Source organism: Furipterus horrens, unplaced genomic scaffold, assembly GCF_987537825.1.
Source record: "Furipterus horrens unplaced genomic scaffold, mFurHor1.1.pri manual_scaffold_6, whole genome shotgun sequence".
NCBI classification, from domain to species: domain Eukaryota; kingdom Metazoa; phylum Chordata; class Mammalia; order Chiroptera; family Furipteridae; genus Furipterus; species Furipterus horrens.
Genome location: NW_028327176.1, coordinates 85423551 through 85450430, shown reverse-complemented (window position 1 = coordinate 85450430; position 26880 = coordinate 85423551). Strand labels below are relative to the sequence as shown.

The window sequence follows — 26880 nt, the reverse complement described above, 5'->3', positions numbered from 1 at the left end:
GATTGGGCCCTCAAACTGTCATGTAAAAAACATTTAATTACAAAGCAGTAGCAGCCCTAAGGTTTAGTCTGTGACTGCCATGCAGCTCAACAAAAACTGATCAGTGCTAGAACTGATCTACCCAGTTAAAGGAGCCCCACCATTCATGTCATTTGAATATAGAGTCCTGTGACAACTATAAAGGCACCATTTATAGATGGGACCAAAGTGAGACATTTCTATAAATTGTTTCTCCCTTTTGAGATGCAGTTGCTGTCCCCTACGCTGCAGATACATTCAAAGACCAGGTCGTAGGCTTTGCAGATTGCACTGGGATCTCATGTGCATAAGAAATCTCAAGACTTGAGAAGATGTTGCTGGAGCAATCATGTAACTGAACTGGTTGACATTGTCAGATGCCCCGCCAAGGCCCCACACAAAACGGAAGCTCTATGGGACCAGCCCAGCTATCAGCTGCAGAATGGTAATCAACTTCACTTGCTGGTACAAGAAGCAGACTTGCCTAGCAGATCCCAGCTCTAATTCCTGGTTCACAAAACTAAAACAATAGTTGTGAGGTAGTTTGTTAGAAAAGATCACTGGGGTTAAGTAAATACTTCCCTAACTGAAACCACCCTAGAGATTACTTGGAACTGTTAATGAGATAAAAGACTGCAAACCACCAACCTACCCCCAAAATAATTTTTGAAAATATTTTTTAAATTCTTTTATTACTATTTTTTAAACAAATGGCCCCCAGGATAGGGGACCAGGGGAGCTGGGAGGAGGAGACATGAGGCCCCAGCCCCACAACCCCTCCCCACCCACCCGTTTCCCCCTTATATATTTATAATCTATATACAAGGCCCAGAGGGTAGGGGGCAAGGGGAACCCCCTCAGCGAGGTGAGGGCAGCCTAGGCTCCTTGTCCCCTCGGGACCCAGGCTCTTCTGCCCCTTGGGAAGACCCTTCTCGGGAAGGTGGGCCTGTCCGCTCCCAAGGCTTCGGCATCCAGCGTAGGGCATCAGGTGGGGAGGCCTGAGGGGACAGGTATATGTGGAAAACTAAGCAGGGCTACATTCATACTGGGAGGACAGGAATGAAAGGATCAGGTGGTAATGCTAGAATTCAGATTTGGATACAAGGGGATTTCTCCCTTACCTGCTGGTAAAGGTCAATGTGCTGGGTGCGGAAGACTCCACTATAGGTGGAGGGTGGGGCTTTCAGGCGAGAACTGAGGCCAGAGAAAGACCTGAAGGAGGAAGAATGTTTAAGACGAGCTGAAGACCTGCTCCCTCATCCCCCCAAAGAAAGGCCTTGGGGCTTGGCAGTCTGCATCGCCAGTCCCTTCTCTTGCCTTCCAGCCGGGGATGTACGTGATGACCCAGGTCCTCCAAGGTTGCTGTTCAGTTTTCGATAATCCTGGAAAGGCTTTAGTTCTACTGGGTGCAGCTGAAGGAAAAAAATTCATGAGCCTCCTGCCTCTCAACCCATTCATCTTGAGATAATGAATCCCAACCCCTAACTCTTGAAGTTGCTTAGCATTCCTGTACTTTACCTCTGCTCGCCCCAAGCTAGCGGGGAAGGGCCGGGCAGAGGAAGGCAGCACCCGAGGAGCAGGTGCGGGCCTCACAGCCAAACTGGGGGGCTGCAGAGCAGGGCCCACAGGTAACAGAGAAAGAGGGGGTGGGGCAGAAGGCGGTGCTGGTGGCAGGGAACCAAAGTTCACCACAGGCAGCTGGGAGTCCACCACAGGTAGAAGCATCTGTAACAAGAAATATGGGTCTGTGTTGGGGGTAGGAAGACATGTCAGAAAACCAGAGAAAGAGTCAAAACAAATTTAAAAAGCCAGAGGCTGGACAGAGAAAGAAACTGAAGGGGAAGTGGAAAGCTATAAAGTACCTGCTGGGCAGGGGCCCCAGAGGGAAGGAAGCCACTTTGGCCACCAGGTTGCAGAGAATAAAAATCCGAAGGGGACGGCAGATCCTGGCGTACCTGTGGGCGAAGGGGAAGAAAGTATGTCAACTCCCAAAAAAGCATTCTTGTCCACCCTTAGCTCCCTAAGACCAGCACCTGCCCACCTTTTACCTGAAGCAAGGGTGGGTCAGGCAGAGGACTGGGGCAGAAGGCTGGAGAGTAAAGGAAGGAAGGTGGAGGGTAGAGAACTCCAGCTGGCACCTTCCCCAGCTCTGTTGCCTGCAGTGCTGAGAAATCCAGAAACTGGCCCTTGACAGCTACCCCAGAGAGCAGTGCTGAGGGGTGTGCTGGGCCCGGGGGGAGGTACAGGGGCTGTGACCTGGAAAGAAATTGGGGCAAGGTGGAGGAAAAGCGTGAGGGAGCCAGTGTCATTTATTCCTTTAGTGTGAGCACTGCCACTAGCCTTTGGTACCTATAAATGTCTTCCCCTTCCCTCTCCCCCCAAACATGGCTCCATTTCCTTTTCCCATCTATGGGCACCTAGTCTTACCTGTAAGGGTGCACTGAGGGTGTCCCAGGGCGGAAGCCTCCATTGTTGGGATGTAACTGAGAGTCTATGGCTCCCCCTGAGACCTACAGGAGAGCAAAGCTGGACTAGCTCCAGTTTTTCTGGCCAAGAAAAGCTCACCCACCCCACCACCTACAGTAAAAGCAAGGAGAAAAATAGAATGACAAAAAACGGTTTTACAGCTACACAAACTGGAAAGACTTCACTGTATTTTAAGGGACAGCAGGCAGAAAGGGGTCATGAGACAGAAAGTAGGACCTACCTGAGAACTGGGAGGCCCAGGGCTGCCATAGAAGATCTCAGGGTATATGCGCTGGCCTGAGGAGCTGGGCTCTGGGCCACAGTGCCCCGAACCCAGGTTCTTGGATTGTGGTTGTGGCTCAGTGGAGGCAGAAGCACTAGGGAGCAGCTCCCAGTCTCGGGATATGGGAATGGCCTTGGAAGGAGACGACTTGTCAAGAGAGCTCTCTGGATGCCCAGGTCACTCCCAGCCATCTTCTCCAGAAATGGGACCCTTCTACCAAACTCACTCTCCCACGTACCTCAGTGACTGATGCTGTTAGCTCCTTCTCTGCTTTTAAACTGTCTCCTACCACTAGGTGCAAGTCTGAGTCCTGTGATCATGAGGCAGGGGAACATTGTCCCATGATTCAGACATTCTCTATGTACCCCCTCCAGTCCCTCCCTCCTCCCCACCCAACCCAAGATGCCCACAGACAGCCCATGCAGACCTTGTCACTGGTGCCAAATTGGACTGGGGGGCTAGGTCGATGGGATGGCCGCAGGGAGCCAGGCTCTGGACCTTGGTCTGTACGCTGCAATCGTTCTGTGCCAATGGGACCAGGGGACAGAGGCTGCTCCTGGGGCAGCTCCTGGGTTGGGAAACACAGTAAAATAGGGCTAGGGGAAGGAAACAGAAGCCTAAATAAAGGAATCCCCAGGACACACGGAAGGGGAAAACAAAGGTAGGGCTACAGCCAGTCCCATAAATACTCCTCTTACCCTTTCTTAGCCTTTTACCTTTCTGTCCCCATTAGTGGGGGCAAGTGGCCGTCTCCTAGGAGGTTCAGAGGGTTCAGAGCCAGGTGGACCCTCACCAGGAACAGCATTCAGGTGTGAGGGACCTCCAGGCCGCTTGGGGGGCCCCTCTGCTGCCCCCTTGAGTCCTCCATCAGGGGAACTTCGCTGGCTGCAGGGACCTGATGATACCTGAGAATCCCCACTCAGGTCCACCCCACTGTCAGACTGACTCATCTGAGAGGAGTGGAGAAGGAGTTAGTTAAGTAGGATAGAAAGCACTCCAATACCTGATGGGTGTATACAAACTGAAGAAAGGAGACAACTATGTCAGGGAACAATCCACACCCAACCCAGAACAGGTGGGGAAGTATGGCCAGTGTTTGATAAAATCCCAGCTAGATACTGCCTCCTATGCTCACTCACCTCTGTGCCAGGCACATCCTCAAAAGGACTCAGGGGTTCCATCCAGTGTTCCATGGGACCAGGCCGGTAACTCTTTCGACTAGTGGCTGGGAAGAGCACCAACAGAGCAGAAGATGTGAGGAGTTTTGAGGCCCTTCTAGCTCTCAATGGTTCTTCCTTCTGCTCAGCTTTACTCACCAGTATGTAAACGATTCCAGATGTGAGGGGTCAGGGCCTCTGTTCCTGCATCTCTGGACTCTCCCTGAGGGCCTGGGCCCTCGGATTTTGTGCCCAAGAATCCAGAGCTATGAGAAGGTGGCAAAGATTCCTAAAGGTGAGAAAGGCCAGAGGCTAAACATGAATGAGCTGGGAACTGGGGAATGTAGAAACTGGGACAGAGAGAGGTGTGGCGCAAAGAGGGACCTATAAGAGGGATGCAGTGACCAACTGAGAATTTGGGGTGAGAACAGTAACATGAATATGAAAGAGCAATGAAGCACAATCTCATGCCCCACCCCTCACCTCCTGTAGCAGCTCTGGTTTTCTGGGAGGCTGCTCCCGTTTGTGGGGGAAGGGATTAACTCCGGCAGAATCCTGGGGAGTCCCATCCACCCCCCTCACCATTGGCCCTGGCTCCTCGAAGTGGAGGTCTGGGGAAAAGGGGAAATCTGTCAGCATCAGCCTTGCTCTATCATTCACACTAGCATTTATCCCTTTCCCAACATCCCAATCCCTCCATCCCCACTCAGTGCAGACACCTAGCACCAGGGTCTCCAAGCCCTTACACCACCTGACCTCTGGAGACAGACAATCCCATACTCAGCCCCTCCAGCTTACCCAAATTGATACCGATGCTGTTGTTGGCCCTCTGAGGGTCATAGAAGGATGGGGGCTGAGTGGAGGGGCCTTGTAGGTTTTGGGGAGCCCCAGGCTTGGGCCTTGGGTGCCCCCCTGGTGCAGCTGCACTGCCCTGGCGGCTGCTGAGCTGGGCCAGAGCCTGTTGGATGCCAGCAGGGTTGCTGTGGATTACTTGGTCCAGGCGGAAGACAGCAGAACTACTGGGGGGTGGGGGAGGCAGAGGAAGCCCTGGGGCACATTCCTCTGGAGGGCGGCTAAAGAGAACAGATAATCAGCTCCAGTATTCCCAAAATTGAAAATTGTTACTTTCCCTACAAGAATCTTCTAACTTCTGCTCTTCCCTACATAGATCCAGGTATTTTCAAGTAACCCCAAGAAATTCTATGTATACAGATTTATGGAATGGACAATAGGAACTAGGTAGATGTTTTTTATCAACTGCTTCCCAGTTCCTTCAACAAGATATAAATACCCCAGTGCCTTTCTAACAACCCTCAGGTCTCCAAACTCCACCCCACCCAGCCTTAGCTTTCACTCAGGTTTTCTCTGCCCAATTTCTTAAGCTTAAGAAGTTTTAACATGACCCTACCTACCTTCGGTTCTTGGGAGAGGGCCAGCTCCCCTTGTCCCCTCGCCCTGGGCCGGTCCTCCCTCCAGGACCCCCACCACCTGCTCCACCACTGCCAGCTCTGCTGCTGGGGCCTGGGCGACGGTTCTGCCTTTCCATGCCTGGCCGCTGACTTGAGAAGCTCCGCTTGCTCAGATCCTTTGCTCTCTGGCTCAGATCACCACATGACATGGTTGAAATGCCTGGTCCACTGCCCCCACTCCCAGCAGTTCCCACAACTTTTGGGGTCAGCAGTGCTGGTGGGGGAACCTCCTTGTCCCCTCGCCGCTCACTGGCAAAGTCACTGCTCTCAGATGCAGTCTCCCACTCCTCATTAGCCTGGTCAGAGTTCTGGTTTGACAAATCAGGAGACTTGGCAGCTGCCTGGCGAGGTGGTGGGGGCACTACTACAGTTGTGAGGACCTCCTCTGGTCCAGGCGTAGAAGCTGGAAGGGCTGAAGAGAGCTTCCCCTCGGCCCCTCGGGCAGCACTCTCCCTTTCCTGTTTCAGCCTCCGAAAACGAGGTGGTTTATCCTGCTGCTGAGCCCTCCCATGTCGCCTCCTTCGGGGCCGCTCCCCATCTTCCACACCTATGCCCAGATTGTTGCCTGCACTGCTGCCTCTGCGGGTCATGGGGGACAATGGCCCTGGGATCAGCTTCTCTTTCAGAGGCTCCTTACTTGGCAAAGGACCTGATGGAGGCTTCTTGGGGACCAAAGATTTGGCTGGTGGACTCCAGCCTGGGCAAATGGGTGGAGGGGGCCGTCCTCCACCTCGGCCGCGTCGTGAAGGTACCCCTCTGGGAGTAAAGACTCGCCCACCACGGGTAGTAGAAAAACGAGCTGAGGCTGGTGAGGGAGGAGCTCCTGACGGTGGGGGAATGAGAGGGACCTGGGTGAGTACTCCCCCCTTAAGTGGAGGGACCTCCTTGTCTGAGGGGGCCAAATCGCTCTCATGGGTTTCACTGCCTGTTTCTGAACCCCTCTGCCGACGGCGCTTGGGGATTTCTTCATACTCAGAACCCTCACTTCGTGTCTCACTGGCAGTGCGGCCTCGGGGAACAGGAGTGTGGTTTGGTCCCTCTGCCCCACCTGCACGCCCATCGTCTCCATGGAACTCTCGGTAACTGCGGAACTCTCTGCTTCGGGCTCCCCGCCCTCGTCCCCCATACGTTCCCCGAAAACCTCTCCCTCTGGCAAAATACTCGCCTCGGCCCCGACCCCGGCAAGAGGTAGGACCCACTCTTTCATAGGAATAGTCCCTCCGAAGCCTTGGGGCAGGAGAAAGATTCCCACTGGGTGGAGTCTCCTTGGGGCCCCCACCTCCCATCTTCCCTTTTGCTGTCTTGAGTGAATCTGGCTTTGGGACCTTGAGGGTTTCATCCCCCTGTTCGAGAGGCTTTGGAGGCAGCTCTTCAACTTTTATAGGTGGTGGGGGTTTCTTTATAGGCCCAGCCCGGCGGGGAGGGACCCCTGGATCCTCTGGAGGGATTCCACGACGGCTGCTGCCTGGGCGAGGGCCCCAGCGTGTCTCAGTGCGGGTCTCTCTGCGAGGTGGTGGAGGGCCTTGGCCTCCACCTCCACGGGTAGGCTTTCGGCTGACTTCTGGTCCTGTTAGCTGTGGAGTTTCCTCACTGGGGGTACTGGGGGTTTCCTTCTTGGGAGGTGAAGCTTGTATCTTGGCTGCCTCATCACTGCCTGGGGGCCAGGCAAGTGGACGGGGCCCTGGGGGAGTTGGCTCCTCCAGAGGGAATCGAGAGAGTGGGGGCCCAGGGGCTCCATTCTCAGGAAAGCTGGGATAACTGGCCAGATAAGATGATGGGGGAGGTACTGGAGGAGTCTCACTCCTGAAGAGGGAGACAGAAAAAAAAATGAAAATGAGCATCTCAGGACAAGGAAAACTGGAACTAGGTGGGGAAAAAAATACTTTATTATGACCTACGTACTGCTTTCATGGTTATCCCTATTACCTCACCAATATCCACAGAACCCTTTCTCCTAGTCTAGATCCTTTCACTAGGAACTCACCCATCTCTCTCACTGCTCACTCACCTCATCCCCTTGTGGTCCTCATCAACAGTCTGTCGCAGCGGTGAGGTAAGTGGCCGTGGGTCAGCTGATGTGGTGGTGAAGACATCTCCTACCCAGGCCAACTTTGGATCCACTGGTGGGGTGCCCCGATCCCTTAAGTGGGGGGCTGCGTGGCACTCAAATGGCTCTGAGCTTGAGCCTCCACTGTCTGAGCGCTCCCGGGGAACTAGGCCTGAGGAAACAATAACCCTCTCTCATGTGACAGGCTCTCCAATCCATAAAACATCTCCCCAATCTAATCCTCCCAGTCAGTCAAGTCAACAACATCAGCTTCTCTACCTCTTATTCCCAGTAAGTCTGGGCCTGGCCTGCTCTCCTGAAACAGGGTCATCCACTCAGCTTCCCTGTAAATTAATCAATCAATCCCCCAAGTAAATCCTGGCCAAAGAACAGTTTCTTTCTTCCCCAAGCCCATCCCTGTTACAAAGAGCTACCCTCAGTAGTGCTAAGCACATGCCCCATTCCCTTCACTGGTGGCCCGTTATCCCACAAGATGTGAGTACCCACATCCCAGAACTGGAGGCCCCTTACCAGAGGGATGGACACCAGGAGGGTAAAAGTCCAGAGGGGGCCGGCCCTGGAGGAGCCGGGGGTCCACATAAGGAGGAATCATCATCCAGCGGGGATCAAAGTTCATTGGAGGCATGGGTGGGGGTCGGCCTAGAGCACCTGGGTACAGGGCCTTCGGAGGTGGTGCCTGTGGAGCTGGCACACCCCCCATGGTAACAGGCTGTGATGGTGATGGGGGTACTGGAGCAGGTTGGGTGGAGCCCTGTTGATGCTGCTGCCACTGCTGTTGCTGCTTCAAGAGTTGCTCCTGGAGAAGGGCAAGAGAGGCATCAAGGCTCCCCACCCAGAGATAGAAAAAGGAACTGGAATAAAAATAAATCAATATACAAATGTGACATATACCTGAAGACAGAGAGAGAATTGGTAGAGGAACCCAGAAGGGAACCAATAGATACTGTAAATGATGGAGCTAGGGAGAGAAGCAGCCCTTAAGAGAAGTAACTTGATCTCACCTGCTGCTGCCGCTGGAAACGAGGAGGTAACAACTTTTGATATTTGGGGTAGCCCAAGCCCTGGCTGGGGGCTTGCCGGGTGGGACCAGCCCCATCACCCTTGGGTTCCACCTTTGGGGCTGGGGGTGTGGCAGGAGAAGGAACCTCTTCTGGTGGTTCAGGACCCTCTTTTGAGGGCAACTGGAGTTCCACTGCATTGATGAAAAGACAACAATCAGAGTAGCTTAGCCCACCACAGACATTCCATGAACACCTTCACAATTTCACCTCTTACCTCTATAGCTCCCTCTCTAAAGGTAAGTCCTTCCCACTTAAAACATATGAAACACTTCATGGCCCCTCAAGAGCAATGGTGGCAAAATTAACTTCCCATGAAACCAAAAAAATAACACACTTTACAGTCCTGCTTCACAGGAGGCTATGAAGTGCTTTTAGGTTACAACTTAAGGAATTCAGGTAGCAAAACCTCCCCCTCACACTGACAGTCCAATAAGCCCAAACAACTGCCTTCTATTTCACTTCCTCCCATCCTTCCTACACGCAGCCTTGACCCAAGCAGAGATCTGCCACCTGGTAGCATCTATGCCTATCTCCATACCTGGGCTGGTTTCGAAGCTGCCACTGCTGGTGTTACTGGTACTGCCACCACCACTCACCAGGACGGGAGATGGAGCCACACCTGGAGTGGGGGTGGACTGGGCAGGAGGAGCCTGTGCTGGCTCTTCCTGTTCTTTTTCTGATGTTGGGGCTGGTGCTGGTGAAGGAGCTAGAGGTGTGGGGAGTTCTTTGGGTATAGTAGGTGGTGGCACTGGGGCAGGAAGGGCAGCAGGTTCTGCTTTGAGCCGCTTGTCAGGTGCCCCGAATTTCTCATCAAGCCGCTTGAGCTTCTCTGCACAGGCTGCCCGACGCTCCTCCTGCATGCGGCGCTCCTCCTCTTCTCTTCGTCGCCGGGCCCGCTCCACAGCCAAGGAGATCTCAGATGAAGACTGCTTTCGCCGCTGCCGCCATGCCTCATCCTCATCTTCAGGTGCTGGGGGCTTGCAAGGCAGGCCCCCACGATCCTGTCAATGGGCAGACCCAGGGGGGCCAGAGATGTGAGTCATTATGTTTCTTATGACCTCATTCACAGAATGATCAACTGTCTACCTGTGGGTGCAAGGAGCAGGCCTTGGGTTGATGGCCTCTGGGTAGGAACAAACTCATCATCCCAGTCTGTTTTCTTTCTCCTTTCAGAGACCTAAATACCCAGGCCACCTTGTTATTACTCTCTAGCATACCAATGTCACCCAAACTCCCCTAACACTAATGATGTTCCAAACCATGTCAGTCTCCAAAGCTCTATACTTCCTACATCCCATTTCTGACCCTCCCTCCAGCTTCTTCTATTATTGCTCCTTCAGTCATACAGCTGACACTATCAGCCACAACTGACCCCTACAACCCCTCACTGTAAACACTCACTGGGTAGTCCCCAGGGGGTCCCCAGTTCCCAGCGGGGCCCCGGTGAGGTGGGGGTGGGGGAAGCTTGGGAGCAGAAGGCCCCGACTCTGTCTCTGGAGGCCGAGAGGTCTCTGTCCAGGCTGTCTTGGGAGGGGGAGGTTCACTGCCGGCATAGGTGCCCTTTTTGCCATCTGCTTCAGGGAGCTGTTCCTCATTAGCAGTTGACTGGGACTCCTTGCTGTGAGCAGACCAACAGTAAAATTAAGATCAGCTGCAACCTAGTTCCTTTAAGAGTGTATTACCATGAGAGAAACTGAGACCCCTCTCCTCTCCCCAGAGGGCCCTAACTCACTGGCCCTCAGCTCCCTCCTCATCGGAGTCTCGCCCGTCTTCCTCATCACTGAACTTGAGCTTTTCAGTGTAGTCGACCTCCTCATGGGCCCCTGAGGGGAAATGTAGTAACCAATCATTCTGCTTTCAAATCTCAGGTATCTTCTGGAATACAGGAAGTAGTCTGGAACTATGATGAAATGCACTACCAATGCTACCCGCCCCCTTCCCCCCAAAGTCTGGATCCACTGGAGTCTTGTCATTTTCAGTCCTCTTAGTTCATTATCAGGAACTGGCTTTCCTCCATGTACCTGCTTTTCTCCCACACAACCAATTTCTTGGTTATCAGATTCTGCCTTTTAAGACCAAAATGCTTGATTCTTAATGTTCACTTACCTGCCCAACCATCATCATTCTCCTGATCCAACTGGTCAAACTCTTTGAGATTATCCTCTTTAAGAATGGAAGGCCGACCCATAGGCTCTATAAGGCGCATGGGTGGCCCTGAGCCCCGGGGGCCTACCACACGAGGAAAACGGCTGTGTATAAAAAAGCAAATGAAAGAGGAGATAAAAGATGATACGGTACATAACCACATACAAGACTTGAGACTCCCGGCTAGAATACCATTCCTCCACCAATAGGCTTCCCCCATCCACAAGCACAAACCCAGACCTGGCCTTACTCACCTGGGCCCATCAGGAGTAGGGTATCGGTAAGGTCCCTGGGGTCCATAGGGTGGAGGGAATGGGAGATATGGGGGATACATCTGCAAAAGGGTCCAACAGCAGCTGCTCAGAAGGATGGTCAAAGAGCCTGTCAGCTCCCTATACCTATCATTCTCTCTGCTTCCTGTCATAGGCCCCTGCTTTCCAGCTATTCCGTCCAAAGACTAAGTCCTAATTTCTAACTCTCCAGCTTCCCGTGCAACCACTCCAAATCAAGATATCCAAACTCACGAAGGGCGGCATCATTCCTCGGTAGGGAGGGAACTGGGGTGGGCCAGAAGGCTGCAGTCCCCCCCGGGGCTCATGGCCATGATGAAGTTTGGAGTCTGGGCCCTCCAGCTCATCAGGGCCACGCCCACCTCCGTCCCTCCAAATTGTAGAATCTGTATTTTGGAAAAGGCAGAGAGTAAACAAGAGCTGAAAATGATGGGGAGTACTTAGCTCTGAGATGGAATATGGTAATGGCCCAGCCAATAGATAACCCCTCATCCACCAACACCCTACCTCCCAAATGGCAGCCACTCACTTTGGGGGCGGAGGCTTGGTCCGGGCCCAGACGACTGTTCGGCAGACTCCCTTTCCTTGGCAGCCTTGTCCTGGTCGCCAGCCGCCTGCAGGGTCGGAAATTCCTCTCGAGAGAATCGTGACAGTAGGTTTGATGCCTTTCCACCTGTTGGGATTGGGGAACAGAGAAGAAGACATAAGTACATTTACTGAGGATGTAATATGAAAGGGGGAAGTTCTGACAGGCACCAGTTCATCAGGTTCCTGCCTTCAAATCCACCTCCTAAGGATTAGGTGCTCATTCTCCAAGAAACACAGTTCTAGGACACCCTACTCACTCTAAGACTGAGACAAACTTGTTCATGAGCCCCATGAAACTAATTAAGGACCAAAGACACTTCACTAAAAGCACAGTGCAGGGCTCCTGCCTACCACGGTGCCCGGAGTGAGCTCCCCAAATAGCCCTGTACTCACCATCTCCATGTGCTCCATGGGTGGTGCTGGTTTGTGCCCAGGACTTTAGCCCGCTTGGAACCGAAGGAGTGTTCTGGGGAAGCAGAAATAATAAATGGTAGAGGTGAGGAGCTACAAGCCACTCTTGTCCCTGCCCCTTCAATAACATCCAGTTCTTCAGCTACCTCGGGGGCTGCTGGGGGTCGTTTCGGCTGGTTCGAGGCAGGTGTCTGTGAAGCCGGCAGTGGCTGCGATTCCAGCGGCTGAGCAGTTGAGGCATCGGAACTAAGGGGATAGAAGGATGGATGGGAAGGTTATCCAGAGCCTGAGATGCCTCCCCTACTTCTCCAACTGGAGGAAGATAGGAACTCAACTCAGGACAATTTGCTACTAGTTTCAACTATTAGGACAAAATACCATAACCACATCACCCTGCATATGCTGCCATCTGTTTCTTCACGCTACTTCCATTTGACAAAAAGCTAAAGGTACCACTCCTCAGTCATCTAACAGGAGTCCTGGGACAGGCAGGAGAGGGGCTTCCCTCTTTGACTTTGGCTACGGCTGGGCTAAGATCAAGCCCAATTCATCCTGAAGTTCAAAGTAAAAATACTCATCACTCTAGGTCCCCCAAGCCTCTCTCTACCTCTTGGGGTCGGACTGCTCCTGTTTGCTTGCCCATCCTGTTCCGTCTTTTGGCACTAGTGAGACGTTGGGGTCATTGCCTTTGTTCTCGGCTTTCAGGCTTGGAAGGTTGGCTGGGGGTGGCATACGTCGGGCAATAGCAACTTTCCCAAGACTCTGCAGGCCATGTCGAGGGGCAACTGGAGAAAAGGTAGAGAGAAGGTAAAAAAGACTGCCTCGTATGGGAGATCCTTAGTGTCTTACTACCCAACTTCTTTTAGAAACCATCCCTTCCTTTGCCCTCATCAATCTCTGAAATCCTATTGGGAAGGCTGAGAGGCATTACATCCAAGGCTTCTATGTGCAATGGTTGATCTTGAGCCTGCAGGGAACAAGCTGGCCCCTGACTTCTCCAAGTCCACATTTCTTTACCTCCCAATTCTTAGGTGTCCAAAGACAGAACCATAGACACGCATTTGTAGGAGGGTAATTGGTGTTCACTCAAAGCCCAGTGTCCCCTACAGGACCCAAGATAAAGTTGGAGAGTCTCTATTGTTTCTTTCTTTCTCTCTCTCTCTCTCTCTCTCTCTCTCTCTCTCTCTCTCTCTCTCTCTCTCTCTCTCTCTCTGTCTCTCTCGTTAACTGTACTGTAGCTATTTTCTTTCAAGAGCTCTAAAATATATGCCCCATTCATGCACAGACTCCAATAATTAGGAGCATCTTTGGAGGACCCTCACCAGTGGGTTTCTGGATCTCTAAGGATTTGCCCTTATACGTATCAAACAGGTTGAGTGAAGAATACTTCTTTCCATCCTTCCCCTTGGCAGTCGGCCCCGAGCGATCGGACATTGCGCTGGAAGCTCATTGAGTATGTTGGGTCCTGCAGGCACCTCCCCCAAAACGTGCAGGAGCCTGTGGGCCAAACACCGAGTGTTTCAGTTTCTGCTTCCTTTACAAACTCAACAGAAGCTTAGACAATCCCTTTCATTCTCATTAGGAGCCCAGATATGAGGCCCTCTAGTATCTTTTCCTCAAGTCTATTTGAAACTCCCCAGTCCCTTTAGCAATCATGATCTATACAGCTCCCACAGAGCCCAGACACCTCTTCCCCAGGAAATCCAAATAAAAATCTAGTATCCTCCTAATATAAATACTACAGATACTCTCCCCTCTGTACTAATCTATAAAAGGGAGCAAACTCTTCATTATCCCCACAACTAATAATCTCTTCACTAAAATCATTTCAAAACCCACAATAAAACAGGGTAAGTCCAAGCCCTGGAGAAAACCAGAAAGAGGCATATAGTTTTATCATGCAAGAAAGAGAGTTTTAGATCTCCGACATTAGACACTCTAACTGTGCCCCAGGTTCTATTCCCAGTACCTCACTCCCATCTGGAGGAGGTCTGCAGGAAGGTATGCTGGGAGTTGAAGGATTTTTATATGCTTGTTCAGCCAGACTAGGGGCTGGTGCCAGAGAATTCCTCATGGAACTGGGGCTCTACACACTCCCAATGTACAGTACCCAAGGTATTTAGAACACCCCATCTTTTCCTATACTTGCCCCCATCCCAGCTCTTGGGAAAAGATCTTGTCTGCAGGTGCAATGCTGCCAGGTTCTGGCTTACCTTATGCAGATATGAGAAGCAGCATTATAGAACTACTTCAAGAGTACCCTATAACCACGAGGCCAAGGTCAAACCCAACTTCATTTTCCGACCCTCAGTAAGAAATTCCAACAGCAGTCATTTCTTTTCCTAATATTCCCTGTTCCCCAAGGAGGCCAAACTCTGCATGGTCAGCTGCTTTGGGAGTGACCAGATATTCATTTATAAGGCAGAATGGTATAAAGAAAAAAGATGGGGGGTGATGGGAAATCCAAACAGGATCAGGATGAAAACTAAAATTGGAGAGTACTTTAAGACAGGTTAAATGAGAAGATGGGGTTACTTTGTAGGTGTTTAAGAAGACCAATCTTTTAAAATAAATATATGAAAGAAACCAATAAAACACGGAAGACGAAAATATGTGGGAGATAATACACGTAAGCAGAAATGGTAGGAAAAGGATGAAGCACAAATTTACGAGGATAGTGTCAACAAATGCAGGAAAAGGGGGGTTGAGGTAGTAAAGAAAAGACAAGGAATAGGAAAAATGAAACAGTGCAGGGAAGAGGAAGGAACACAGACAGCAAATATGCGGTATAAAAGAATGGTTCCAGAGGGGGAGTGACTCGACTAAAAAAGGGGCGTCAAGAAAGAAGGGGTCTTGCGCTAGGTGATGGGAGTGGGAAGGAGACTTTTCTAAGAGGACTGTCGGGCGCGGCCCACTCCAGAGCTGTGACGGCGGGGAAGGTGGCCCAGAGAGGGGTGAGATGTCAGCAGCACAGCGGAGGGTGGGGAGTAACCGGTCCAGGAGAGAGGGTCGCCCCATTAGGTCATGAAGGTGGACGTGTAGAGGCAGGCTATGGATACAGAAAGGGGCTAAAGGTGCTGGTCCCAAGGAGGTGGTATCGGAGGGGGAGGGGCAAGGCAGGCCCCGGCGGTAGGAGGACAAAATGGCGGCGGCTAATGGCAGCTTGTCCTCCTTTCCCGCCCCCCCACCGGCCCGTCACCGCCGCCGCCGCCGCCGCTGCCGCCACTACCGCTCCCAAGCTAGAAAAGGGCGTAAACACTCGGTTCATCCAGACTCACCTGGCCGGGTGCGCGGGGGTCCGGGACCGGGGCCCAGGGGCTCCCCGGGGTGGGATGGCGGTGGGGCGGGGGCGGATGGCGGCGGATAGCTCCGGGTTCAGCTACGGCGGTCTCCCTCGTTCCTCCGCGCCAGGGCTCCGACTAACGGCACATCCGGGTAACCACCACCCCCGGGAGCACCCCCCCCCCCACACCTCCCACCGCCCTTCGGGCCTAGACACGCCTTGTTATTTGCATAAAGGGCGGAGCTCTCTCTACCCTATCCCACTTTACTTCCAGGGCTGTTCCTATTTTTTAAAAAAAAGCAATTATGCATAAAAAGGTGGGACTTACAGGCGATAGGACGCCCGATTGGCTGAAGAGGCGGGCCTCCTGCGTCGGCCGTTGGGACGGGTAGATGGGGCGGGAATGTGGCGCACAGTTGGCCGAGCGGTTGGTGCGCAGAATTTTCACTGGGGGGAGAAAGAGGCGGGGCGTGCGTCGTGAGTTCGTGGAAAGATGGGAGCGGAGAGACGTAGGGACGCCGAGAGTAGAAAGAAACAATGCAGGGTTCGCGGTGCTTTCAGGGGAGGAGATGGAGCGAGTGGACTCCGCGGAAGGGATTAGCTGCCGGAGGGCGGAGCATACGTAACCAGGGAAGAGTCAACTCAAGCGTCCTTTCGCGATAGGTGAAAGCCCCAGAAGGGCGGGGCCTTCATTTATTAAATCACGTCATGCAAATGAGGTGGATAGACTGGCCAATCGAACGGTCTAAGGGAGTGTATAATCGGCGTCGCGCCGCTTGGGCACTCTTTAGGCAGTTCTACTTATTTGCATAATGCAAATCATTTGAACAAAAGCTAGGAGTGACCTATCATCAAAATATTGGCAATCAATGACAAAACGGACACTTAATTTTATAACCTGTAATCTTAAAGAAGATATTTGTATATCTGATATTGTTGGTAATTTGCATTCTCTTTACAGTGAGTTTCATTTTACAAAATGGAGTACTTTTCCCTTCTTTACCTCCTTTTGGCGTCCTATTTATTACTGTGCTCTAATCAGACCTACTACCTACCTATTCAGCAATTCATTCAACAACTATGTTTTGAAGGCGCCGGAATTATGCACAACAGACCGTGCCTGGGAGGTTCAGAAATGCTTCTAGAAAAACGTGACTCTTATTAAATGATATGAAGAACTAATTAGGATTTAGCCAGGATTGAGAAGAGGATGCATATCTCAGGCCCAGTGAACTGATGAGTGGAGACATGGGTTTGGGGACTTGTGTCTACGCTGGTGTGGCTAAATTAAGGAACTACCTGTCCATTAAGGAAAATGAAAGCAGAAAAATTATCAAGAATTAGATAAGAATACTATCCTGAGGCTCACTAAGATAGTTGAGATTACTTCAGTTCTAAAACTTCCGAATGATTTCTTGTCCTCTCTGCCTGGTCAACTACAACAGAAAAATTTATTGGAAGCACCATTCATACTAATTTCTCTCCTCTCATTCTTTCTTAAACCCACTTCAGTTAAGCATTCACCCCTACCCTCTCCCCAAACTGGGTGTGTCAAAGACATCGGTTTCATGGTTTGAAATAGCATTTATGTGCTGATAATTCCCAAATGTATATACATCAGAGACCTCACTTTCCAGCTCTAGGCTCGTATACATAGCTATGTACCTGATATCTCCTCTTGTGTATCTAATAGATCATTTCAAATTCAGTATGTACAAAACTAAACATGTGATCTTCAGCCCCTCAAAACCTGCTCTATCACAGCCTTCATCATCTCAGCTGAAGGCAACTTAAAAATTCCAGTAAAGTAAAAACAAAAACCTTAGAATCCTCATCACTCCCTTTATCTCACTCCCCACTGTCAATCAGACAGAAACCCCTATCTTGAGAGAATATCCAGAATCCAGCCTCTTACTTCCACTTCTTTCACTCTGATCTGAACCATCCTCATCTCTCACCAGGGTTACAGCAACAGCCTCCTAACTGGTCTTCCAGAGTTTACACCTGCTCCTACAGTCTCCTGTATTCTCTGTGTTGCAGCCTTTTTTCCCCTTTGCTTAAAGCCCTGCAATCCCTGTTTCTCTAGAATAAAAGCCTACATTTTGCCCTGGCTGGTGTGACTCAGTGGACTGAGTGCCAGCCTGTGAACCAAAGGGTCGCTGTTTGATTCCCTAGTTCCAGGCCAGGTCCTCAGGTGGGGGTATGCAAGAGGCAACCACACATTGTTTTTCTCCCTGTCTTTCTCCCTCTCTTCTCCTCTCTCTAAATAACTAAAATGAAAGCCTAAGTTTTTACAGTGAATTATGAGATCCTGGATGAGTTGGCCCTCTTTTGTGTTCCTGATTTTATTACTCTCTTTACCTACACCAGGCATATCTCCCCTTGGGGCCTTTCTGCTCCTTTTCCCTCTGTCCAGTTGGCCTCTTCTGAGCCTTTTCCAAAGCTAACTACTATCCTGACTTCTAACAACATATATAAATTTTACCTGGTTTTCTATTTTATACAAATGGAATTGTACAGTAAGGGCTCTTTTGTGTCTGCATTCACTCAACATATTAATGAATTTCATCTGCATTGTTGCATGAAGTTATAGTTTGTTCATTCTCACTGTTGTATAATAACAGTCTTATGTGAATATAACCCAATTTATTTATCTTGAATGAACAAATTGTTTAAGATCCCCAGATCTTGTCCTGGCTGGTGTGGCTCAGTGGATTGAGCACAGGCCTGTGAACTGAAAGGTTGCCAATTTGGTTCCCAGTCAGGGCACATGCCTGGGTTTTGGGTCAGGTCCCCAGTTGGGGGCGTGCAGGAGGCAACGGATTGATGTGTTTTTCAAGTCAATGTTTTTCTCCCTCTCTTTCTCCCTTCCTCTCTCTCTCTCTCTCTCCAAGGGGTGGGGGGTGAGGATGGGGGTGGGGGGAAGACCCAGGTTTAAAAACAAACAAACAAATCCAGCTCATTCTTACCATGCCAGCCTGGCTTCATCACGGGGAGGGGCCAACATAGGTGATCTGAGTGGCCTATTCTGTCCTCAGGACATGAAGCAAGCTGGGCCAATTGGATTCTCTCTTTCCAGGGTGTCAGGAAATCTGAAATAGTGGCCAGTGACTGAGAATTACTAGTTAATTCATTTGGACCCCTTAGAGAAAAGGTCCAGGAATAGTCTTTGGCTTTTGCCTTCCCTGGTGTTGGCTATTTAATCCTTTTTTGCCATCCGGGGATCCTGTATCCCTAAAATCTGCCCTCAGTATCCTCTTAATCCAAGCCCCCTTTCCCTTCATTACAGATAGACTGTTTTGTAGCTTGTCCCCAAAAGGACCTCAAAGACTCACTTAATACTTAAATTGTCAGACTTTATAGTGTTGTGAATCCTTTATTCCATACGATTATACCACTTCTTTCATCCATCCATCCATTCAACTTTAAACATTATTAAGGGTTTGTGATATGTCAGGCACTACAGGGTGAATTATCCTTATTTTGAGGTGAAAGACTCAGAGAGGCTGAGTGATTTGTTAAGGTCACAAAGCTTATAGTGATGGAAAATGTTGGTTCAAGGCAATCCTTGCTCTTCACCATGGGCCTGGGTGGTTTTCCTTTTTCCTTTTTTTTTGGTACATGTCTTTTCATCCCTCCTAACTTCCTTGAGGTCGAGGTTATCTTATATATCTGGCATATAAGATTCTCTGCTCTAGAAGACACATTGCTTTATCTTGGTGAATCCTCGCTTCCCTTCCCTCAAAGATGTTTCACTCCTTTCCAAACCCGGGGTGGGGGGGCATCTTCCCAAACAGAGACCAAGCTGACTTGATCTGGAGAACGAGGGAGAATTTATTTTGGGTTGACTCTGGCTCACAATTTTGTTTTCTTTTTTTGTTGGGATCATTAGAAGCACCTTCAATCCCACCACAAATCAGGGCAGCTCAGAGATAGCTTTCTTGGCTGGGGGACCCGTTGGCTTCTCCTGTTCCCTTGCTTTCTCCTCATACATCAGGATCCTGGTTGAGATGGGAAGAGACACAGAGATGAGGGAACAATCCTCTCAAGAGAATAAATCTTACACTGCTATGAAAGTCCAGAAGAAGATGTGGGTTTTGAGGGTGGGAGGAGGAGGAGGAGAAAAGGCAGAGGTGGGAGTTCTGGGGACCATAACCATGGAAGGGTTTCTCAAAGGATGGAAGAAGTGGGTGCTGATTAATGTATAGAAGGTGAGCCTGGGGATGGGGGTAAGGGTGACGAGAAAACAGGTAAGTATAGGGGAGATTGGAACTGGACCTGAAGGGCCTACCCTGGCTCTGGCTTTCCCCTCACAGCAATTCTCTCACATTTTTAGGATGGCAGATCTCTTGCCCAACATCATCCTGAGAAAGTCAGAGTAGTTGAAAGTCTCCCCAGAGCCACTGGAAACCTCCTTGACTAATTTCTTTAGTTCCAGGTGGGTCTTGGGTACACCAAGTTTCTCCAGCATTCGCTTCAGGGACATGATATCTGGAGATAAAGGATGAAGGTGGAAAGATAGAAGTCTCTTTCTCCCCTGTACTTTCACATTCCTATTCCCTTTCTCCCATTCTGGTAGCTGGGCCCTTGCCCAAACCCATCAGTAATAGAACACTGTAGGAGAGACCTTTTCATAGGTCTGCATGCTTCCCCAAATCACCCTTTTCTCACCGATATCTCCGTTTCCATTCAGGTCAAACTCCATGTATTTCTCTGGGTGATGGGAGAAAGCAGAGGGTAAGCTCTGGCTGGAAGGGCAGGGGCAAGGCAGAGGACTGATAAAGGGGTTGCTACTGAATGCTGGGTGCAGGTATGGAAGAAGGAGGTGGGGCAGGCAGAGGAAGTAGAGGTTGGGGAGCTGAAGAGCCCAGTTAAGTTATCCTGAACTTAGAGGGGCTGCTGAGAGGGGCTAGCCAGGGAAGGGGACTGCAACCAGGGGGCAACAGAGGCAGACTTCCTTCAACCCACCACAAAAGTAGATTGTGTCTCTGCTCTCCCCTCTCTGTTCTTGGGGAAATCCTACCCCCTCACCTCCCATCCACCCCTACAGATTTCCCCTCACTCTTGAAGGCTTCTAGTTTGGAGGGCAGATCCTCATCACTGCTGTACTTGGGATCATCCAGGAATTGCTGTGGAAAAAGCCAGAGCCAGGGTGGGCCCTCCGGCTCAGTGCCCCTTCCCTGAGGTCCCCACCCCTTAGTTCTTCCTTTTACCTTGTTGATTTCCTCCAGGCTCTCTTCTTGTCTGGCCTTCAGCAGCCCAAAGGCTTTTCCTCCTGAGGGGGCACAAAGGTTAATGCATTCTCATCCCCAGACCAGCTTAGGGCTATCACAGTTCTGCCTTCCTAGGCCAGCTAACTGCCCTCCTGGCCACTTGCCCATGCTGTTGGCTCCTTGCTCACATTTGAGGCTTCTATCTATCCCACCTTTCCTACCCTGTAAATCCCAGGCTTGGCTCATGGCTCGGCAGATGCTGGTGGAGACAGATAAGCTTGCTGTCTCTCTGCCTGCCGACTCTGCTCTCGCATAGCCTCCTGAGAGGCCTCCTTCCCAAACTTCCCCTTTCCCCTCATTCCCTCCTCCTCTACCTCCAAGCTTCACTTCCCCATCAGTTTCTGCTGACGCTGACAGCCCAGGAAGAAGGGGAAGCTGAGTGTAATGTGGAGATGAGAAAATAACATTCTCTCAAATTCCTCTTAAGCAGAGCCCTATGTGTGCATGAAAGAAATATCTTGATAAGCCACTGGAGGTGTGGGGGAAGGACAGTAAGACCCTGGGGGCATTTATTTCTAGGAACAAGTGGTCTTAGAACAGGTCCAGAGAATCAGGTAACTCTAAGGCCTTGCATTTCGTGGCATTTCATGAGTCTGGGCAGACAGGTTGGGATAGGGAGCTGAAGAAGGGTTGACTGGATTCTTCTGTGCTGTGGGAGAAGAATCTGAAGTTCGAGAGGGTGGAAAGATGGGTGCAGGGTTTGGAAATGAGAGACTTCATTCCCAGCTCCACAGCTCCAGAGGAACACTGGGAAATATGGAAATGTCTAACAAAGGCATTTTAATTTGTTTGCTTTAGGATGTACAATGCAACCCCCTCAGCTTATCCCCTTTGAATTGTTTAGTAAAATCTGCAAAGCTCTGGAGTTTGAGAGTTGAAGTAGTTTCTTTGGAGGAACTAAAAGTGATTCTAAGAGAGACAGCATTTATGGAGACAATGGCCAGGGGGTCCCTGGCTGGTGTAGCTCAGTTGTTTGGAGTGTTGTCTCATCAACCAAAAGATCACAGGTTTGATTCCCAGTCAGGGCACATGCCTGGGTTGAGGGTTCAGTCCCCGGTTGGGGCATGTACAGGAGGCAGTCAATAGATGTGTCTTTTTAAAATGTATTTTTAGAGAGAGGGGAAGGGAGGGAGAAAGATAGGGGAGAAACATCAATGTGTGGAGGCAACCAAGAGATTACATCAATATTTCTCACCCTCTCTTTTTCCCTCCCTTCTGTGAGAAATGCTCACAATAAAAACCGGGACACAGGACTTGAGCAGCAAAGCAAGGTGTTTATTCACGAACCTGCAGAGTCGGGGGCACTCTCAGCTAGGAGAAATGTGCGGGCAAAGAAGACAAAGAAAACTGGTTTTATAGTAATGCGGTTAGCTCCCCCTCCCTAACGTGATTAGCTTCCCCTCCCCTCTCCTTCTTCCCCAGTTTCTCCATTACTGGTTACTCTGGAGTTACAATCTAACTTGATTGTCTAAATGCCCCTTTGTGATTTATAAATATGCTAATGCTGTCAACTTCCTTCTCAGAGACTCTCTAATTACATTTGCACTTAAGACCCTCTAACTACATTTGTCCTTTGTTACTAATAATTTTCTACTGGTTTGGCAGTCACTATTGCCTTGTTTCTTACACTTCCCGTCTCTCTAAAATCGATAAGCAGCCCTGGCTGGTGTGGCTCAGTAAATCGAGTGCCAGCCTGTGAACCAAAATGTTGCTGGTTCAATTCCTGGCCAGAGCATGCCTGGGTTGTGGGCCGGGTCCCCGGTTTGGGGTGTGGAGGGGGCAGCTGATAGATGTGTCTTTCTTTAATTTATTTTTAGAGGAGGAGGGAGGGAGAAAGACATCAGTGTATAGTTGCCTCTCGCATGCCACCACCTGGGAACCCAGTCCACAACCTGGAAATGTGCCCTGACTGGGAATCGAACCAGTGACCCTTTGGTTCACAGGCTGGCACTCATTCTACTGAGCCACACCAGTCAGTGCATAAGTAAAATTAAAAAATAAAATAAAATAAAAAAGCATGTCCTCAGGTGAGTATATATATATATTAAAAAAAAGATCCAGAGGGTGAGGCCAACATTAGGTTTGTGTGTATATTATGTGTGTGGTAAGGGTGCTGGTCACTGTGGGTTCAACAGAGGGGTTGAGTAGCCTTGATAAATGCCCTCCCTGGGTGAACCCTTCATCTCCCTTGCTTCTCTCTTTGGCTAGTCACTACTAAGGGAGGTAAGAACAGTGTATTCCCCTCACTGAGACCCTTTTGTCCAAACTCCCTGCCCAGAGCTCCATCCCCTATGCCCCAGCATTAATGATGACACCTTTCCTTCTCTCCCCTGGACCTATTCCCCTTCTCTGGCTGACAGTTTTCATTCCTCCCTGCTCTCTCCCTGACCCATGCAGGTGGGGGGAGATGCTGGAGGGGACTTTGACTTAATTTTTAATTAATTAATTTTTTATCCTCACCTGAGGACATGCTTATTGATTTTAGAGAGAAAGGAAGGAAGGGAGAGAGACAGGGAGAGAAACATTGATGTTAGAGAGAGAAACATCGATTGGTTGCTTCTGGCATGTGCCCCAACTGGGACCGAACCAGCAACCCAGGCATGTGATGTGTCCTGACTGGGAATCAGCCCACAACTCTTCAGCTTAAGGGATGACACTCCAACCAACTGAGCCACACTGGCCAGGGTGGACTTTGACTTCTTGACTACCCTTTATTGCAGCTACTTCTCTCCTTGGAAAGAAGGCTGCAACCCTGCACTCCCAATGGTCTCACTGTCTGGTGGGGGGAATTCATTTCTTTATTCATACATTCATTCAAAAAATACTTATTGAATACTAACTATATGCCTGGTGTGCTTCTAAGCCCAGTGAACCAAACGAATGTAAACTTTTGTCCTCAGGGACAGTCTAACTGGGGAAGAGAGACAATAAAAATAAATATATTGAAGATGGAAGGTGCTCATGGAGAAAAAGTAAGGAAGGGGGACAGGAAGTGCTATGGTGGACTGTTGTTTGTTTGTTTATTTAAGTTTAATTAAATTTATTGGGGTAACATTGGTTAATAACATTATATAAGTTTCAGGTATACAGTACAACTTTATAATACAACATTGTGTGCTTACCACACAAAGTCTAGTCTCCTTTAGCCACCATGTATTTGACCCCCTTTACCCACTTTGTTTTCCCCCAGACCACCTTCCCCTGGACTACAGTCTTAAATAGGGTAGTCAGGGAGACTTCACTGAGAAAGTAATATTTGAGCAAAGATTTCAAGGAGGTGAAGGAATAAGCCATGTGGATATATAGGAGAAGATCATTTTAGGCAGAGGGAACAGGAAATACAAAGGTCCTGAAGTGACATGTTTGAGTATCTGGAGTATTTGTGAAGCAGCAGGGAGGACAATGTAGCTGGAGCCAGGTACGTGAGGGGAAACAGAGGCAGGAGATGAAGCCAGATTGAGTAGGACCATTGGGAAAACTCTGGCTTTTATTCAGAGTGAGATTGCCTCACAGAGTGGTCTTTATTTTTTTTTTTAAGATTTTATTTATTTATTTTTTAGAGAGAGGGGAAAGGAGAGAGAAAGAGAGGGAAAGAAATATCGATGTGCAAGAGATACATTGATCAGTTGCCTCTTGCACAGCTCCAGCTGTAGACCTGGCCCACGACCCAGGCATGTGCCCTGACTGGGAATTGAAACAGCGACCTTTTGGTTAGCAGGCTGGCACTCAATCCACTGAGCCGCACCAACAAGGGCTCAGAGTGGTCTTTCCATCCAGGATGGCTTGGCAGACTACCATGGTGAGACAGAGCTTAGATGCTCAGAAAAACATCCTGCGCTAATGTGACAGGTGCTTTGACCATGGGACAAAAATGAAGAGTAAAGAGTATCTCACAGGGCAAATGGGTGGAGAATGGCACTCAGCCTAAACAAAGATGTGAGGAAAGCCTGTGAAGAGCAGACAAGCAAGAAGACACCTCCCACCCAAACTTGAGCTCAGCCCCTTGATCACAGAGAAGGCTGGTGCACAGCAGTTTGGGCTGAAAGGGACATGGGGCCTCTGGGCGGAGAGCTGTCAGGGCGCAGTGTAAAGGTTATACAGCAAGGAATTCACTGAGAACTTCAAAATAAGGTAAGATAACTCTCTCCTTAAAGCAGGGGTTCTCAGGAGGTGGTCCTTCCATCAGCATCATGCAGAACCATGTTAGAAATGCACGTTGTTGGGCCCCAGCCTGGACCCACTGAATCAAAAAGCCTGGGGTTGGAACCTAACAACCGCTTTTGTAACAGGTGCCTCAGATGATTCTGATACACACTCAAGTTTAAAGGCCACTGTCATAAAGCAATAAAGTGGTTTCCAAGCCTGCAAGCTGCTGAATCCTGGCTGCAGGTGTCAACATAGCTTAAGCACAAGTCAGTGGGTGGTGGGGCTGATCAGCCTTAGAGGCAGAAAAAAGGAGTCACCGAAGCAAGGGTTGTTAGTGTCCAGCCAAATAGTCAGGGAGAAAATGCTGAGCTGGCTTAAAAAATTACCTGCTGAGCCCTGGCTAGTGTGGCTTAGTGGATTGAGTGCCAGCCTGAGGACAGAAAGGTCTCTGGTTCAATTCCCAGCCAGGGTACATGCCTGGGGAAGGGTACATGCCTGGGTCGTGGTCCAGGTCCCAGTTGGGGGTGTGAGAGAGGCAACCAATCGTTGTTTCTGTGGCACACTGTGTTTCTCTCCCTCTTCTTCTCCCTCCTTTCCCCTCTGTCTAAAAATAAAATCTTTTAAAAAATTACTTGCTATAAGTTGGTGACATTAGAGGCCCTTATGGAATTGGCACAGCATTGCCAAGGGCCTGTGTCATGATGCCATGCTCTCCAGGGGCACTGCTGGCTAGAATCAGGCTCTGTAGAGTGTGCCTGCAGGAAGCAAGTAAGTACGCTGACCAGAAAGCTTCTCTGTGTGTGTGCCCTGGATGTTTTCTGTTTGTCCCTCTATTTTCCCTCCCCCTCCACCCTGCCCAGGAGACTAGCCTGTGCAGACCACATCAAGGACACCTCTGGCTTCTAGCTGGTTTTGGCTGATGGAGATCCTGGCAGAAAAGCAGCGAGAGGAAGGACATTAAGTTGAGAGTATTCATTCCTCTGGCTACCTTCCCACAAGGTCATCCCAGGCTGGTCTAAACCTCCACCTCGGGGCAGTGCTCCTCTCCAGTCAACCTGTTGTACAGGACCATGTGCTTCAAGGTGTTGGTAGGCCAGGGACTTGATTTGAGGAGGTCTGTGAACTTGGAAAGGAAAAAAGTGTACCTCATTTTCTCATGTCCAACATTGCATGTATCGCTTGGTCAAAGACTGCTTCACAGTTTAAAGTTCTTATTTAAACCAAGCAACGAGCTTCTTTATTAAAAGCTAACTTCAACTCTCTTGTATTTTAAATGTCTTGCCTTTTATTTAATATGGTAATAAAGAAGTACATGGTTTATGCTTTCTCCACTTTTTAGTAATATTTTGATAACTGGAATTCAATATAATTGGTTTACTTTGTTACTATATATTTTTATTCTATGCTTTACAAGAATGCCAAAGAGATTTGTGGCACAAATGAGTAAGAATCCCTGCTGGAACCAATAGTCACGGGATGTAAAGTACAATACAGGGAATGTAGTCGATAACATTGTAATAACTGTATACGGTGCCAGGTGGGTACTGGAATCAGTGGGGTGATCACTTGTAAATTATACAAATGTCTAACCACTGTGCTGTACACCTGAAACTGATATAATATGATGTGAACTGTCACTGAAAAATAAAATAAAATTGAAAATAATAAGAACAACAACAAAAAGGAATTCCTGCTAGAACCTGTCCCTCCCCTCATCCCTGGGGCCTGGGCTAGCAATATCCCTGTGGTTCTTGTACACCCACCCCACTCCCACCTTTGTAAAGAAGCCATCTCCTCAAGTAGCCTTATTGGAGGGCTGCGTCCTGTTGGGACACTGACTGATACAGTGTGCGTGTGTGTGAGTGTGTGCATGTGTGCACATGCATGTGTGTGTGTGTGCATGTGTATGCATGCAGTGTGGGGCTGGGAAGAGACGGACCTGTGCAGCTCTATTTCCCGCTGAAAATGAATGAAATAATGTCTTGGTCTGTGAACCAGACTGTATAGCCTGGTACACCAGAGGCCCTCCCTGAAGAAAGGTGGGTAAACAAGCCAGAATTCTGCACCTACAGGGTCCAGCTCTGTAGAATCCTAACCCACTCACTTATGTTGCCTTTCTAAAAAGCCTCCTTTTAGGGTTTTGATGGGAACATGATAGTAGTTTATTTCTAAATTTCCCCTCTTTTCTCCCGGAAACCTTATAGAGCAATAAAGAGATTGGA

At 49.7% G+C, this 26880-nt stretch overlaps 2 protein-coding genes and 1 non-coding gene across 3 annotated transcripts; all 3 read right to left on the bottom strand.

Annotated features, from left to right (window-relative positions):
- Nucleotides 1-804: 804 nt before the first annotated feature.
- Nucleotides 805-15317, bottom strand: PRRC2A (proline rich coiled-coil 2A). The gene is made up of 31 exons (XM_090282073.1): nt 15235-15317; nt 13279-13453; nt 12564-12741; nt 12103-12202; nt 11939-12011; nt 11487-11630; nt 11192-11343; nt 10922-11001; nt 10629-10771; nt 10255-10345; nt 9924-10140; nt 9061-9523; nt 8463-8653; nt 7972-8257; nt 7402-7612; nt 5337-7196; nt 4723-4997; nt 4408-4535; nt 4084-4213; nt 3907-3992; nt 3484-3717; nt 3195-3335; nt 3006-3077; nt 2726-2899; nt 2446-2528; nt 2067-2274; nt 1881-1973; nt 1537-1743; nt 1336-1430; nt 1140-1230; nt 805-1016 (listed from the first exon to the last, which is right to left on the bottom strand). Exons 2-31 carry the CDS (start codon nt 13388-13390, stop codon nt 876-878), a joined length of 6459 nt encoding a protein of 2152 aa, XP_090138199.1. The 5' UTR covers nt 13391-13453; nt 15235-15317; the 3' UTR covers nt 805-875.
- Nucleotides 12899-13028, bottom strand: LOC150006738 (small nucleolar RNA SNORA38). Its single transcript, XR_016512163.1, has one exon. It is a non-coding gene; the product is annotated as a small nucleolar RNA SNORA38 (small nucleolar RNA).
- Nucleotides 15318-19053: 3736 nt separating the features above from the next.
- On the bottom strand, nt 19054-20799 carry AIF1 (allograft inflammatory factor 1). The gene is made up of 6 exons (XM_090280392.1): nt 20674-20799; nt 20453-20514; nt 20302-20368; nt 19911-19952; nt 19568-19730; nt 19054-19240 (listed from the first exon to the last, which is right to left on the bottom strand). Exons 1-6 carry the CDS (start codon nt 20696-20698, stop codon nt 19156-19158), a joined length of 444 nt encoding a protein of 147 aa, XP_090136518.1. The 5' UTR covers nt 20699-20799; the 3' UTR covers nt 19054-19155.
- Between the last annotated feature and the right edge of the window lie 6081 nt (nt 20800-26880).